Below are 17321 nucleotides of genomic sequence, written 5' to 3' on the forward strand. Positions count from 1 at the left end.
GATGGTCTTCGTTGCGCAACCTCTAGGTTTCGTCGTCAAGGGAGCAGAGCACAGGGTGCTTCGACTACGCAAGGCGCTCTATGGGCTGTGGTAGGCCCCGCGAGCATGGAACATCAAGCTTGATGGCACGCTGGGTGAGCTTGGGTACATGCGGCGATAGGGGAAGGAGGAGCTCATCGTCGGCGTGTATGTGGACGACTTGATCGTCACCGGCGCACGTGTGGAGGACATTGATAGCTTCAAGCGTGAGATGGCAGCTCATTTTTGAATGAGCGATCTCGGCGTGCTCTCCTACTACCTCGACATCGAGGTGAGACAGGGGAAGGAGGCGCTCACGCTCGATCAGAGCGCGTACACCTCAAAGTTGTTGGAGTGGAGCGGCATGGCTGAGTGCAAGCCATGCGTGACTCTGATGGAGGAGCGCCTAAAGCTGACGAAGGCCAGTACCACGGCGAAGGTAGATGCAACACTCTACCGGAGCATCATCGGCGGTCTGCGCTACCTAGTCCACAAGAGGCTAGACATTGCGTTCACCGTGGGCTATGTCAACCGCTTCATGGAGGATCCCCGAGAGGATCACTGGGCTGCAGTGAAGCGGTTGCTGCGCTACGTCAAGGGGATGGTGGATCAGGTGATCGTCTTCCCCAAGACCAGTGGAACACTACCCTAGATTTGGACATCACTGTCGGTTCAAAAACCCACTTCACTGCTGGATTTTGAACCGACAGTGGCATATCGGCAGTGATGGGGGGTTGACATCACTGCCGGTCCTTAAAAACTGACACTGATCTACAGGAAACAGTGTCGTTTCCTGGCTCCACCCAACAGTGTCCAGTTGAACAACACTACCGGTTTATAGTTCCAACCGACAGTGACGGTTGCTTCAAGAGTGTCGGTTCTTGGCTCAAGCCAGCAGTGTTGAGCAAGCCTACACTGTTGGTTCATGGATCAAACTGGCAGTGTTGTAGTAAATATCAGTGTCGGTTCATGGATCAAACCGGCAATGTTCTCGTAACTATCAGTGTCGGTTCATGGTTCAAGCCGGTAGTGTTGAGCAAGCCAACACTGTCGGTTCATGGTTCAAACTGGCAGTGTTGTAGTAAATATCAGTGTCGGTTTATGGATCAAACCGGCAGTGTTCTCGTAACTATTAGTGTTGGTTCATGGTTCAAGACGGCAGTGTTGAGCAAGCCAACACTGTCGGTTTCCTTCTAACCGACAGTGATGGTTACGACAACACTGCCGGTTTGTTGCTAACCGGCGGTGATGGCCCATTCGTATTTTATTGTTTTATAATTTATTTTAATTTATATTTTTTCGTGGAATCGGGTTTCGCTTTATATACGCTACGTAGATGATAGGTCCATCAATATTAAACATTACATATGTTACGTTTACAATTCAAATGTTCTTATCCACATCTCGATCCCTCAAAATAAAAAAGAAATGTTCTTGGACTTCACACATGCTTCTTGGACTTTCTACAATAATCTGGCGAGCCGCTCTGGGCCATACTGGTCCTTGTACCTCACGAATTGTGCAATGGAAAATACTCCATCTTTTTCCAATACCTCGGCTAAGATGAATTTTGCCAGCTCTGATTGTAGTGCGACGATCTCCATGTCTAGCAGCCTTTCGTGCTTAAATTTCTTGCGCTGTTGTTCAAAAAAGATGATATCCAAAGAGGAGCAGTAAATCATTTTGTTGAATTATTAACAAACATAAATGAAATGGAGATTATACACACCAACTTATCGGCTTCTTCCAATTTCCCACCGATGTAGCGAAGCATTGCCCACATTACATAAAACACACATTCATTGTTTCCCGCCGGCTGTGATAGGTAGTTCCCCTCCATTTCGACAACCTTGAATGGGACTGGCGTCCCACCGATATGTCTTCTTCGGACACTGAGCAACATTAAAAGGAGAAACATTAGAAAGCGGTATGTGTGACTAGAAAATAATAGTTATTAGGATCGCTTACTAATTCAGCACTGCCACCAGTGCATCTAGATGATGAAATGGTTTTTTCTTTGAGTCCCACACCTCGATTAGATTTTTGGCAAGATTGACACAAATGAAGATGAATTGGTTGCTGAAATCATAGAATCCTAATTATCGAATAATCTTAACAAAAAAAGAAGCATACAATTAAAAGCCAAAAACACATACTCGCAGTTGTAAGGTAGAAGTATGTGGGTTTTCTTCTTTATCGTGAATTCGTCGAAAACAGCAATCAATCTCTGTTTCAGGTCTTCCACGTCACATCCATAGAGGCCTAGACATGTCCTCTCATTGACTCGCAAGGGGTCCAAGAAGCCTATGTAATCCCATTTGCTTTTTACAATGCAAAATTTTGATATACACCTACATAAAATCATGGGAAGTGCTCAAAAGTTAACAATTTGTCTCGAGAGAGTAGTTAATTGTAATATCGTGCGTGTAGGGTACTTACATAGTCCACAACGTCAACATTTGAACATCGAGATCGTGTTTCTGGTATAGCTAGAACATGCACTTCCACTCGACATTGAACTTCTCTTCTTCGGGATAATGGAAAACATGTGGCGAACGAATAATAACCTCAAAACCAAAGTCGTCCGTCTCTGTTGCTTGAGCCATGTAATATTCATGCAACTGGTGCATATATGTTGTCAGATTTTTATACTTGTCATCGGGAACCAAAAGATTGCGCCTTTCATACTTCATTGCCGGTGTTCCCGTCCCTTGTACATCATAATAGATGTTCACGGCCTCTTCCATGGTTAATCCTGGGTTGTCTTCGACATACTTCTGTATGTTCCTTAAATCTTTATTGTGTATTTCTTCGTCTCTTGTTGTAGCGTATTTATTCTGTGTTTGCCTTTCGAATATGGACTTCAACATATACGAAGGCAGTGAGGCACAGAGATTGAAGAAACTAACACAATCTTCCTTTGAGATGTGTGCTGTAAATTTTTCTTTCATCAAGGTGGTAACGCTGCCACTGAATGACCTTTTTTCTTTTCTGTTGGTCCACTTTGGGAGCATTAGTGACCGAATCCAAGGACCTTTTCTATGACTGCGAGGATGTCCTTGATCTTGTTTTGGGCTGAGGTGGAGGAGGATGACGATGAGAATTCTGTTTTCTTGGTGCTGATGAAGATGGAGGAGGAGGAGGAGTCTCTTTTCTCGAGGATGATGAAGATAGAGTCGGACAAGGAGGAATAGAAGGAGACCTCTATCTTCTTGGGGTTGATGGCTCCGGATGAGCAGGGGAGTGATCTCTATTGGGAGATGGTGAGTGATCATCGGGGGTGGGCGAAGACTCGCAGTCATCCTCATCATTAGAGGACAATTGATGGTCAAGCTTAATGAAGCGCTTGCGCCAGGCCACTTGAGAGCCCTTGTTTTGACCAAGTTTTGGCCTGTCTTCTACTACGGGGTACTCAATGGGTATCTTGTTAAACTTCTTATTGAGTATTCTGTCAATGGTGATGCGAGCGTACCCCAATGGAATTGGGCGGCCATTAATTGTCCCGTCTCCCACAGGCCAGGCCTGGCCGAGCGCCACCTTGTCCTTTATCCATTCCTGACGGATGTACAACCTGACATTGACGGGTTCAGTGATGTCGTCCACTGGATGAGGCAAATTCGCCTCTTCTTCGTCGAGCAGGGTCGATCCACAGCTGCTGCGACCCCTAAACTGTGGGCTAAAGGCACTAGGAGTAGGGTTTTGTGGTACTATTGACCCCTTAGATAACAAAATTTGCTCGACTCGTGCTTCAACGGTCGCCTCAATCCGTGCTTCCATTCTGTCTTCCATCTCTTTTAGTCTCCTCAAATACTCTGCCTCATGTTCCGCTCTACCCCTCGAGCGGCTCCGGTAAGTGTTAGATTCTTGGGGGAATGCTAGTTTCCAAGGAACAACACCGGTTCCTCTAGTGTGACCAGGGTGCTCCTTGGTTCCGAGTGCTTGGGTGAGCACGTCTTTCTCCCTATTAGAAGTGCGAGTCCCTTGCCTCACCTCCTTAGTTACCTGAGAGATCCTCTGGATGAGTTCGCTCACGGGTTGATTTGAGGAGCTAAAGCTCCCATCCTCGGCATGCCGTACATTTCTCCCCATACAGTATAATACCGATCTAGGCTCCCAATCGGCGGTCTCAACCTAAACGCCTTCCTCAGCAAGGCAATCCATTTTTTGAAGTTCTGCTTCAAATTCTGGCATCTTTTTGGCATAGCCACGAGAGCCGAGATGATGAGGATTCATCACTTTCTGTGAATTCTCCTTATTCTTCCTGCTTAGTTCTAAGTACTCCTTGGATAACCTATATTCCTTGAAATCCTGCCAGAAGTCCTTCTGCTTGCTAAACTGTCCACCATCGAAATCTGGCTCTTTATTTTGGAGGACAAAATTCTTGTACAATGTCCCCTTGAAATTCTTGAAGCATGTCCCCATGATTTCTTTTGCTTTTTTCTTGACAAACTCCCTATCATACTCGGCTGGGAAAGTGAAATACTCTGGGATCTTGACATCCCATATGTAACCCTTCTCGCTTTTGGGAACCCTCCACCGGTCAGCATCTTTCCCAATCCACTTCTTGTACTTAATCGGGATGAAGTCCCTAACAAGTAACCCAAGGATAGTCTTGTATTTGGTCAAAGCTATAGGTGGTGAGAGTGGATCCCCGAATTCATCGAACTTAGTAATGTGCCAGTGTGCATTCCTACCAACAGGAATCTTTAACACGCCTCGCTTGGATCTGGCCTTCCTGCTACCCGAACCCTCTAGCTCCTCGGCCGGCGGAGGCTCCTGCTAAGTAAGCTATGACCCTCTCAATTGATTAGCGTGTGTGGCTACATAGTGACATGATACCAAAGTTACCTGGCCATCTTGGTCATTTTGACCCAGATTGAGTAGGCCGGACGGGGTCCATGGCTGCTCGTTCTCACCGACCTGATTGACACCGCCACCGTTTGTCGGATCATGCGGCTCTCTCGTCCCAGCGATATCAGCCGCTTCTTGTTGCCGATCAGTTCTTCAGCGACGGGGTAACAGGCGACGATGAGTCATGGCTGTGACACGATCGTGGTTAGTTTTGGCCGCGGACAACTACTAATAGCATATGTTCATATATATATAATATTTAATGCAAAGTCTAATAATAAGTCCACATACAACAAAGTCAAATAATAGCATATGTTCACCTAGAACAAATTCATTGTTTGATAGACCACATGCAACAAAGTCCACCTACTCTTCTACGAAACTAAGCCTACATCAACTTCCAAATAAGAAAAGCGATGACCATAGCCATAAATAAAAGCATGACATCTTTCCAAGACCAAGGAGCAATTATCCTAATCTTCACATCTCCGGCGGGTGGCTTCTCTTCGATCTTCAGTGCCAGCGGATGGCCATGGTTTGCATTCATTGGACCATAGTAGGCCGGTTGCCCATGGTTTGCAAGGTAGGCCGGATGACTATAGTAGGCCCTCAAAGCTTCAGCTTCTGTGTTGTATTTTTTATGCAAATTACCAGGGTAGCGATTGACTTGAGCATAACAATCTTCCCAGGTTCGATAAATCCTAGGCATGTGACCAACATGCACTACATACCATGCCATGGTTGCCTATACATTTAAGTAAATTAGGTTGTCATTCAAACATGATGTATTCTTATACAATTTAATATATTTACGAATAACACACGACCATTGCATAGATAGGAGTGTTTGGAAAATAGCTATTCACGTGCCTTAGTAATAGTTGTTAGATGTAGGAAAGATATAAAGAATATTTTTTATTCGTTAAAAACCAAATGATGATTTAGAGAGCCAGTTTAAGACTTTTGGATATACTCCTAGAAATGTCTAAGAGTCTTCAGTCTCACTATAAATCCCCCAACCATCAGCATGAGGTTCTTTCACAAGTATCAGTGCAGGTAAGCATCTTTCCAAATTAGTGATACTTTGATCTAAAACTTACATGGTTGGTAGGGGCAAATATGCATCTCATACTATCCCAGGAAAGTGACATGCAAAAACTCATAATAAGATAGGATTGTTGGAAAATATTCCTAGTTTAATGCATAAGGCTACATAACTATGTATTACTTATAATCTTGCATAAGTTAATAATTATGCATCTTTATGCTGATAGCATGGAGAATTCCATGACAAGTTTGGACATATATTAGTTCTATAGGTCTAAAGTATATATACTCCATCCTCACATCCAAAAACATTGAGCATCGGTGGCATAGTTCCAAAAACATTGAGTACCTGCCTGATGGGAGCGCAGTTGCAATTGTAAGCTACGAGGTGAGGCCAGCCATTGGTTTCACATATGTATCTGGCCAAGCTCCAATGATGCACAAGATGGTTTCACAGAGAAAACGTAAGTTTGTTTCACAGAGAAAATGCAAGTACTCTGAAAACAAACTACCATTACGTTCAGAGAGCAATTTCTGTCAAGTATTACGAGTCCCTGCTATGTTTATCCTGGTAACCAAAAATAAATTACGCTTTTGTTCTTATCAGTATACTGATGAATAGAGCTGAGCAACGTGCTACTAAGTAACAATGTACTACTTACTAGCAATGCGTCTAGAAACACAAAGAAACAGATAGCACACACTGTGTGGCAAACTTAGGTTCTAGCATTCACAACTGCATGATCAAATTGTATGACAGCACACACTACATGATCAAACTGATTCAAGTAAGTAGCTGTGGGACATTTCATCAGACACGTAGCGGGCAGTGAGCCACGCACTCACCGTGTGTGTGTGTGTGTGTGTGTGGGGGGGGAAGCAGCTGTCTGCGCGCTCCTAAAGGCCTCGATGGTGGGACGGACAGCGCGGTGCTCTGGCTTGGGGCGGTGGACGGCGTGGGGCGGTGCTCCGGTGTGGGGAGGTGCTCCGGCGTGGGGCGGTGCTCCGGCATGGGGCGCTACTCCAATGTGGGGTGGTGCTCCGGCGTGGGGTGGTGCTCCGGCATGGGGCGGTGGACGGCGTGGGGCGGTGCTCTAGCACGGGGTGGTGTTCTGGTGGCACAGGGGGAGGGGTTGGCGCAGGGTTGAAATGAATTGGCATAATTTCAACCCGTGCCACTTTTATAGCAGTAGCTCATCACTGTCGGTTCTGCTTGTAAACCGACAGTGATGGGGCACATCACTGCCAGGTCACTCCCCAAACTGGCAGTGATGTGCTGTAGCAGTTAGGTGTTAAGTTAGGTGTTAAGTAGGATAAGTTTTTGTTTTCTTTCGAACTCCTCCTACTAGCGCAACGGTTAAGACCCCTCAACTTAGCCCCCGAGACTCGTGTTCGAGTCCTAGGCGGCCCAAATTTTTTTGTTCTATTTTATAAATTATTAATTTATTTCATGAAATAGCTCATCACTACCGGTTTTGCTTGCAAACCGACAGTGATGGTGTACATCACTGCCGGGTCATTCCCCAATCCGGCAGTGATGTTGTGTAGCAGTTAGGTTTAACTTAGGTGTTAAGTAGGATAAGTTTCTGTTTTCTTTCGAACTCCTCCTACTGGCGCAACAGTTAAGACCCCTCAACTTAGCCCCCGAGACCCATGTTCGAGTCCCAGGTAGCCCAATTTTTTGGTTTAATTTTATAATTTATTAAGCGGTCTAAAGGTCAAAAAGATAAAATAAATGTGTTGCATCCCTGAATCGAACCGAAGCCTACAAGTTCTAGAGCAGCGGACAAACCATTGAGCTATCACCTGATTTCGGAAAGTTTGAAGGAATTTATTCCTTTGAGTGATTATCTGTCCCTGCTTTGCGCGTAGGCCCTTCAACTCCCCGGCCACGCTGGTCGCGCGGTTCCCATATGAAGAGCCGCTGTTTTAATTACCCGGTCCATGAAGCGCGGTTCCCATGAAGAGCCCTTCAGTTCCCCATGAAGAGACACCGCATTTACCCGTCCATCGGTTGCTCGCGCCGGTTCCCAAACGCAGGCGCGATCCGTCTTCCCAACGCAGGCATGCTCCGTCTTCCCACCGCAGGCGCAATGGCGGTTCAACTATGGTTCCCAACGTAGGCGCGCTCCGTCTTCCAAGGGGTGCGAGTTATTGCACCGTGATCAGTTCCACCACCGACACGCCTATATAAGCCAGGCCCCCATGCACACAGTTGGCCGCCACACCATCGTGCGTCAAGAAAGCAAAGCACCGCCCTTCCCACGCACACCTCGCCCCGGCCCTCGACCCGCCGCCATGCATAATGTCTCGCCGCTTGAAGACAACATTAGCGAAGCTGAACCCGTCGTCCTCATGTCGCCCTCCGACGCCTCCACCAATGCCGTCGTCCGAATCGGACCTCGAGGTGAACCTCGAGGACGATCTAGGCCGTGAGACCGCATCGGAGGAGGAACCGAAACCTCTTCCGGTGGAAGAGGTCGTCTTCAACTCATTGGAGACGGCTCGGAAGGAGGAGGAGGACCGACACCTCTGTGCCATCACACAGAAGGAGACCGACGACTGCATCCTGAAGCGCGTCATCGAGATCTCCAAGGAGGAGGAGTGTCACCGTGAGGAGGAGGAGAAGCACCGCCGCGAGGAGGAGGAGCGCCGCCGCCAGGAGGAGACCGAGCGACGTCTCGCGATGGACGTGGAATGACGCCGGCGTAGGGCTGAGAGAAAGAAGCGCGAAGAGGACCGGCAGCAGGGGGACGACGCATGCGGCAGCACCGGTAGTAATTAGTAGCACTACTGATTAATCAACGCCTTAGGTCAATGTAATAATTTACTGGTGCTGAAAAAAACCGCGTCGTCGAATCCTTTGTTTGATCATCATCACCTTGGGTTGATACTTTGCATTGCATATGACCTCTTGTTTTATTTGCTTACATATTGGATGTTGCGTTTTGTATGACCTCGTTTTGCTTACCTCGTTGTCACGAAGACCGTAGTATATGTATGCTACGTACCGGAGATCGAGGGGGCCAACAGGACTGTTGCCCTTCTAGATAATACCGTGTTGTAACATGTCTGTCATCTGTCACATCACTGCCGGGCTATTCTTTAAACCGGTAGTGATTTCCGTGTGTGGTTACAGCATAAGTAAATTATCTTTTCCACATCTTTTGAACACCTCCTACTGGCTCAACGGTTAAGACCCCGTAACTTAGCCCCCGATACCCGTGTTCGAATCCCGGGCGACCCAATTTTTTGGTTTAATTTTATAATTTATTAAGTGGTCTAAAGGTCAAAACGATAAAATAAATAAACCATGGCACACATCCTATACTAGCGCAGCGGTTAAGTGTCTGAACTCTATAGCCCGATACCCGAGCTCGAACCCGAGGGCTGGCACAATTTTTTTTAATTTTTTATATATCACTGCCGGTTTTTAAAATAAACCGACAGTGATAACAAGCATCACTGTCGGTTTCTTCTCATCACTGCCGGTTTCTTAAAACCGACAGTGATATTTATATATATTAAAAAAATTCTTTTATATACTGAATAAATAAAAGCATATGTATTCCTATGTCGAAATGGCATGAATTTTTTTTGACAAGCGTGTACACCCAAATTAAGATCCCACATAGGATCTTAGGTTGTTCTAATCATTTTTTTATTAATTATATTTTTCTGTGTGCTGAATGAGACAAAAGAGGGTGAATTTCATCTTGGACCCAATAGATTTTTTCATCCACCTTCATAAAATTCTTATCCCTAGGGCACATTAGAGCATGTGTAAAAGTTTGGCACCATTTCGGATCTTTTCGTGGGTAGACTCAGTTCAACCTATAATTAAACGGTCTCGTCGCGCGAAAATTCAATTAAACCTTAGAAAGTAGCAAACCTTCTCCGAAAAATCCCAAACTTGGTGTTTCCTTCACACGTGGCACGTGCAAGCCTGAGAAAAAGTTTGCGACCAATACAATACCAGAATGCCTATGAACCACAGAAACCTTGATAACCTATGTGTATAGTCATGGTTCGATAAAAGGGCACATGTACCTCTGTGAAGCATGTATACTCCGCCTCTGTCGAAATGACTTGAAATTTTTTTGGCAAACATGTACACCCAAATTAAGATCCCACATAGGATCTTAGGTTTTTCTGTTCATTTTTTATGAATTATATTTTTCTGTGTGCTGAATGAGACAAAAGAGGGTGAATTTCATCTTGGACACAATATATTTTTTCATCCACCTCCACAAAATTCTTATCCCTAGGGCACATTAGAGCCTATGTAAAAGTTTGGCACCATTCCGGATCTTTTCGTGGGTAGACTCAGTTCAACCTATAATTAAACAGTCTTGTCGCGCGAAAATTCAATTAAACCTCAGAAAGTAGCAAACCATCTCTGAAAAATCCCAAACTTGGTGTTTCCTTCACACGTGGCACGTGCAAGCCTGAGAAAAAGTTTGAGACCAATACGACACCGGTATGCCTATGAACCATAGAAACCTTGATAACCTATATGTATAGTCATGGTTCGATGAAAGGGCACATGTACCTTTGTGAAACATGTATACTTCGCCTATATCAAAATGGCTTGAAATTTTTTTGGCAAGCATGTACACCTAAATTAAGACCCCACACATGATCTTAGATTTTTCTGTTCATTTTTTATTTATTATATTTTTTCTATGCCAAATGAGACAAAAGAGGGTGAATTTCATCTTGGACCCAATAGATTTTTTCATCCACCTCCACAAAATTCTTATCCCTAGGGCACATTAGAGCCTATGTAAAAGTTTGGCACCATTCCGGATCTTTTCGTGGGTAGACTCAGTTCAACCTATAATTAAACGGTCTCGTCGCGCGGAAATTCAATTAAACCTCAGAAAGTAGCAAACCTTCTCCGAAAAATCCCAAACTTGGTGTTTCCTTCACACGTGGCACGTGCAAGCCTGAGAAAAAGTTTGCGACCAATACAACACCAGAATGCCTATGAACCATAGAAACCTTGATAACCTATGTGTATAGTCATGGTTCGATAAAAGGGCACATGTACCTCTGTGAAGCATGTATACTCCGCCTATGTCGAAATAACTTGAAATTTTTTTGGCAAACATGTACACCCAAATTAAGACCCCACATAGGATCTTAGGTTTTTCTGTTCATTTTTTATTAATTATATTTTTCTGTGTGCCAAATGAGACAAAAAGGGTGAATTTCATCTTGGACCCAATAGATTTTTTCATCCACCTCCATAAAATTATTATCCCTAGGGCACATTAGAGCCTGTGTAAAAGTTTGGCACCATTCTGGATCTTTTCGTGGGTAGACTCAGTTCAACCTATAATTAAACGGTCTCGTCGCGTGGAAATTCAATTAAACCTCAGAAAGTAGCAAACCATCTCCGGAAAATCCCAAACTTGGTGTTTCCTTCACACGTGGCACGTGCAAGCCTGAGAATAATTTTGAGACAAATATGACACCGGAATGCCTATGAACCATAGAAACCTTGATAACCTATGTGTATAGTCATGGTTCGATGAAAGGGCACATATACCTCTGTGAAGCATGTATACTCCGCCTATGTCGAAATGGCTTGAAATTTTTTTGGCAAGCATGTACACCCAAATTAAGACCCCACACAGGATCTTAGTTTTTTCTGTTCATTTTTTTATTTATTATATTTTTCTCTATGCCAAATGAGACAAAAGAGGGTGAATTTCATCTTGGACCCAATAGATTTTTTCATCCATCTCCACAAAATTCTTATCCCTAGGGCACATTAGAGCCTGTGTAAAAGTTTGGCACCATTCCAGATCTTTTCGTGGGTAGACTCAGTTCAACCTATAATTAAACGGTCTCGTCGCGCGGAAATTCAATTAAACCTCAGAAAGTAGCAAACCATCTCCGGAAAATCCCAAACTTGGTGTTTCCTTCACACGTGGCACGTGCAAGCCTGAGAATAATTTTAAGACAAATACGACACCAGAATGTTACACGAATTACATGCATGACAATAATTAAACACAAAGCCGTACATATTAAAATTAGAACCCAATTAAACTATGACCTTGAAAACCTAGCTAAATAAACATTAATTACTATCGGAATCACTACCGGGATCGATCGGGCCACGCACACTTACATACCTCTGTAGCCATATATGGTAATTGATGTCACGGATTATGTATCCGCTTGTATCGATGAAGTCCAATACCCTAATGAGTGCACTCTCTCGTGCCTCACAATACCGAAAGAATGGTCGGCCATAGATGTAACCTACTGAACGACCACTGCCCCTGTTAGTAATCCTTATGCAGTACTGGTGTCCTTCTATAGTGAGCTGGCCGAGGTTTCCATTGCAGAAGTCCCAATCGTACCCGAGTTGCTCCGTAGCTTGGTCTAGAACGACCCACAAGCCACATGCAGCATAGGTAAGGTCCTGTAGCGCAATCTGCATGTGGAGAAAAAGAAAAAAATTAGAGAATGTTATTACAATAATAAACAACAAATAACCATGACTCAGGTATAAGTGACTATTTTACCACATCCGCATGGTTGTAGCTCGCAAACCATTCGCTTGCTTGCGGGACGGGGATATCACCAGTATTCAAAGCGAGTGCCTTGAAGTGCGAGAAATCAAGCACATCATAGCAAATACGTCAAAGTGCCTCTAAACAAATGCGCACGACACTTAATTGGACGCTTATCACGTCCGGGCTCTGTATTCCCGTCCCGTGGATATGGTTTCGATGATTTGAACCCCTCACAGGGATGAAAAAACTGAGTTCACACGTCCATAGCCGACCACTTGCATTAGATGCCGTGTTCTCGACGATGTCCGAGATAAAGAACCAGCTAAGTGATGTTCGCAGCCAATCTATTGGGGATATAGTCTGCGACATATATGCATGCAACAATGATATTGAACTAATTACAGTTATTTGTTAGCATAAAAAAACAAAAGATGTTGGAAAATATTTCATACAATAGCTAGAACAGGGAACCATGGAATGACCACATTAGGAGCGAATGGCTCATCGCCAGGGTGGAAACCTGGTTCTTGTGGTGGGGGAGGTCCGTTGTTCATACCCACCTGATCGATAAAATGCAAAAAAATATGAACATAAAATATATGCACAAAAAATTCTTCAAGTAAAATGTGGCAACATAATTAAATATAGATCGAATGCAAGGAATAAGAATATATATAAATGTAGAATGCAAAGAAACATGAATATAAATATAGATCAAATGAATATAGATAGAATATTGGAGAAGACAACATATCAATACCATTGAAAAATGCAGGAGCCATGACCAAATCACGTAGAGAGAGAGAGAGAGAGTGGACGTCTTGAGAAGTGAGAGTGAAATGTGAGAAATGAGACTAAGAGAGTTCGTGGGTGGGTGGGATCGATGTATGTGGCCGGCAGTTTGTTTTATATAGGGGGGCATGGACATCACTGCCGGTTTTTAAATAGAACCGACAGTGAAGGTGACTATCACTGCCGGTTTCTAAATAGAACCGACAGTGAAGGTGACTATCACTGCCGGTTTCTAAATAGAACCGACAGTGAAGGTGCATATATGTGAAGGATATATTTATTTAGATACTACAGTGGGAAAGTTTTAACAACAACGATATATTTATTTAGATAGTAATGAAATACATCAAAAAATTACAAAAAAAGAAATAAGTTACATATACGATAACAAAGACCTTACACTAAAATTCCATATACGATAACAACGACCTATTTGCATACAGGTTAATGTTACCATCAATGTGTATCAACACATTATAATTTAACCACCTCAGTAGCATTCTTCTAGCACCAACTAGGGTCAAACAACAGCACCGAGGTGGTCTACGAGCTATACCGGTTGGAGATGATAAGTGGCATCGATGAATCCATGCCTCTGCTGTACATGGCCTTTTTCTTGGTACAGTCTAGAGCACATCGGATTTAGCTCGACACCACAACGGATGGCTCTGTGAACCTCGTGGCATCTCCAATCTTCGGCGTTGCTCTATCTTCAGTAGCATTCTTCTAGTACCTCATGTGTGCACCATTTTGGTGGATTACGATGCATAACGATATCTATGGTTTGTTGTGAGACGAAAATATTGTATCATGGCTGATAAGGCCTGGTTGAAACCAACATGCATGGAGAGGCTAGCTCCTGGCCAAGGGCCATTTTATAGGGGCTAGCAGTCGTGGTACATTTTTATTTTAGAACTAAAGTTGTCGGGGTAGGTGGGAGCAGTGTTCCAACAGTTGTGGTCATGGAAGCACTGTTGACATGTGAGGAGCATCTACATATCACTGTCGGTTTTAGTTTAAAAACCGACAGTGAATGGGGCCTTCTGTGTCGGGGTTGAGCAACCGACTGTGATAGAAACTATCACTGCCGGTTTTAAAACCAAAATCGACAGTGAAGGGCCCTGCCGCCAACTTTAGGTAAAAAAATATAAAAAAACAGTGTCAGTTTGGAGCCTGCCATCGCAACCTTTTGTAAAAAATATAAAAAAGTTTGGCCCGCCTGAGATTCGAGCGCGGGTCATGGGGTCGAGAGTGCGTGGCCTTAACCGCTGAGTTAGGATTGGGAGTTCGGTTAGAATGGTTTTATTTTTTCTTTTATCCCATTGTAATGCACTACTAAATAATAAATGCAAAATCAAAAAAGTTTGGCCCTCCTGGGATTCGAGCGCGAGTCTCAGAGTACAGAGTGCGTGGCCTTAACCGCTGAGCTAGAATAGGGAGTTCACTTATTTTGCTTTTCTTTCTTTATTTATTAATAGAAATAATGCAGTTAGTTTATATTCTAAAATAACACAAAAATTTGTGTCTTGATTATTTAATTCTATGATAATGAATTAATGGTCTATAATTATCAAATAATAGTGTTTGTGAACATCATCTTAATATTTGATTACATAGTCAATAATTAAATTGTAGAGATGCGCACAAAATATAAATTAAATATTCAGTGCGAATTACTGATACAACGTCTGCATAATGATTACATAGTTAACAATAATCTAACTATCTTTAGGTCCATCAACAATGAGGGCCTCATTGTGATCAATTCGTACGTAAGCAGGTTTGTCACCCTCTTGAAGGATAGGTAGGGGTACGTTCATCCCGAATAGAGGCATTTCCTGATAGCCCATGTAGTCTTCTTCATCCGTCACTCCATCGACACCGACAATCTTCCTTTTCCCTTCTAGGACTACTTTTAGCCTTCCTTTTGTCTTGTTGTCCCTTGCATAGAAGACTTGCATAACATCTCTTGCAAGGACAAAGGGGTCGCCTCTGTATGCGGTCTTAGTGAGATCAACGGTAGTGAACCCTTCGCTGTCAGTGTTGATTTCCTCGAGCCAGACCCACTAGCAGCGAAAAAGAGCTGCCTTCAATGGACCATAGGCTAGCTCCCATATCTCCTCTATGAAACCATAGTATGTCGCCTGCACGTTGCCGTTCTAGTCATGAGCATCAAAACAAACACCACAATTTTGATATGTGCTCTTTGCATCTTGCTTTTTTGTGTAAAATGTGAATCCATTGATCTCATACCCTTGGTACTTAAGATATGTACTCGAAGGTCCCTTGGCTAAGGCATCTAGTTGATTACCCAACTTTATTCCAAGCAAGCGACGTCGCAACCAGCTGACAAATTCCTCCTTATGTTTTTATCCAGCCAAGCCTATGACCTGCTCTGATACAGAGTTTGCAGCGATTGCCTGTGCTCATCAATGTATGGCATCACACCCTCGGCTTGCTGGAGAACAGCGAACTGTGCCTGTCTAAAAGAAATAGGGCCGTCTACTGTAACAAATTTCTCCCCGATCGTTCCTTTGCCACGTAGTCTTCCCTCATGACGAGATTCTAGAACTCCGACCCTTTTGATGTCTAGATAATATGTTCAGAACTCAATGGCCTCTTCCGTTGACCATCCTTCAACCATGCCCCCTTCTGGCCTGAATATGTTCCTAACATACCTCCTGAAAACTTTCATCAATCTTTCGAAAGGAAACATCTGATGCAGGTACATTGGGCCAAGGGCTCTAATTTGGTCAACAAGATGAATGAGCAGATGCAATGAGATATCAAAGTAAGTCGGCGGGAAATGCATCTCAAGCCTAACGAGAGTTTTGGCTATGTCCAGCTGCAACTGCTCTAGCGTAGACACATCAATGACCTTTTTTGAGATCGCATTGAAGAACGAGCAAAGCTTTATGATTGGGGCGCAGACCTTTGGGGGGAGGATACCACACAGGGCAATAGGGAGCAACTGAGTCATAATGACATGACAGTCATGGGCCTTCATAGGGCCATAGTTGAACTTGAGTTCTCTCATGTTCACTAGCCTCTTCGGGTTTGCACAGTAGCCCATCGGGACTTTGAGTTCATTGAAGAAAGAAATAAGCGCACGCTTTTCTTCCTTCTTTAATGTACATGACGCAACCAGAAGTTCGAACTGGCCATTCTCTAGCTCCATGGGATGCAGCTCCTTCCTGATTCCCAAGTGTTGCATGTCTAGGCGTGTGGCTAGTGAATCCTTTGATGTCCCCCTGGTGTCCATCAAGGTGTTAAGAGTGTTAGCGCACATGTTTTTAGTGATGTGCATGGGATCAAGACAGTGGCGTACACTCAGAAATGACCAGTAAGGTAGTTTCTAGAAAACCGATTTTTTCTTCCAAACGCTCCCATCAGGCGCTGCTACTGCATTGTCCCCCTTCCCAAGGACAACCTCCAGTTTGTTGAGTTCTCGAAGTATCGCAGGCCCGTCTCGATATTTTGGAGCTAAGCATTTCTCAATAGTACCATTGAAATCTTTTCTGTTCCTAGGAACCTACGGTGTCCCATATAAACTATCTTTGAGTTATTTGACGGATTTACCGCATCGGTGTCGTCCAAGCACTCGACACATCCAGTATATCATTTTGTCTTCTCTCCGGACAACGAACCTCGACCTGGCAGGTCGGTGATTGTAGCGATAAGTACTCCCTTGATCGTGACATGTTCCTTTTTGTACTCATCCCAAACATCCGGCACACCCTTTTCAAACATCTCCACTAGTTCATCGATCACTGGTTCTAGAAACACATCGATGTCATTCCCAGGCTGTCTTGGCCCTTGGATCAGTAGTGGCATCTGGATGTACGACCGCTTCATACAGACCCAAGGTGGAAGGTTGTATATACAGAGCGTCACTGGCTAGGTGCTATGATTGCTTCTAACCTGGTCGAAAGGATTCATCCCATCTGTGCTCAAAGCAAACCAAAGGTGCCTTACCTCTCCACCGATGTCCTTATAGAACATAGTATTAACAGTCCTCCAGTCATGCCCATCGGCGGGGTGCCTCATCATTGTATCTTTCTTATGCTCTTCGCCATGCCA

General features: G+C 44.1%; 1 protein-coding gene across 1 annotated transcript; it reads left to right on the forward strand.

The window, feature by feature from the left end:
- The first annotated feature begins 268 nt into the window (after nt 1-268).
- Nucleotides 269-670, forward strand: LOC136489479 (uncharacterized mitochondrial protein AtMg00810-like). The gene has a single exon (XM_066486098.1). The coding sequence runs from the start codon at nt 269-271 to the stop codon at nt 668-670; it is 402 nt and encodes a 133-aa protein (XP_066342195.1).
- Nucleotides 671-17321: the final 16651 nt, after the last annotated feature.

This window comes from Miscanthus floridulus, chromosome 10 (genome assembly GCF_019320115.1).
Source record: "Miscanthus floridulus cultivar M001 chromosome 10, ASM1932011v1, whole genome shotgun sequence".
Taxonomy (NCBI): Eukaryota; Viridiplantae; Streptophyta; class Magnoliopsida; order Poales; family Poaceae; genus Miscanthus; species Miscanthus floridulus.

Excerpts from the sequence above, each read along its gene's own strand:
- LOC136489479 (XM_066486098.1), top strand. The coding sequence starts at position 269 with ATGAGCGATCTCGGCGTGCTCTCCTACTACCTCGACATCGAGGTGAGA.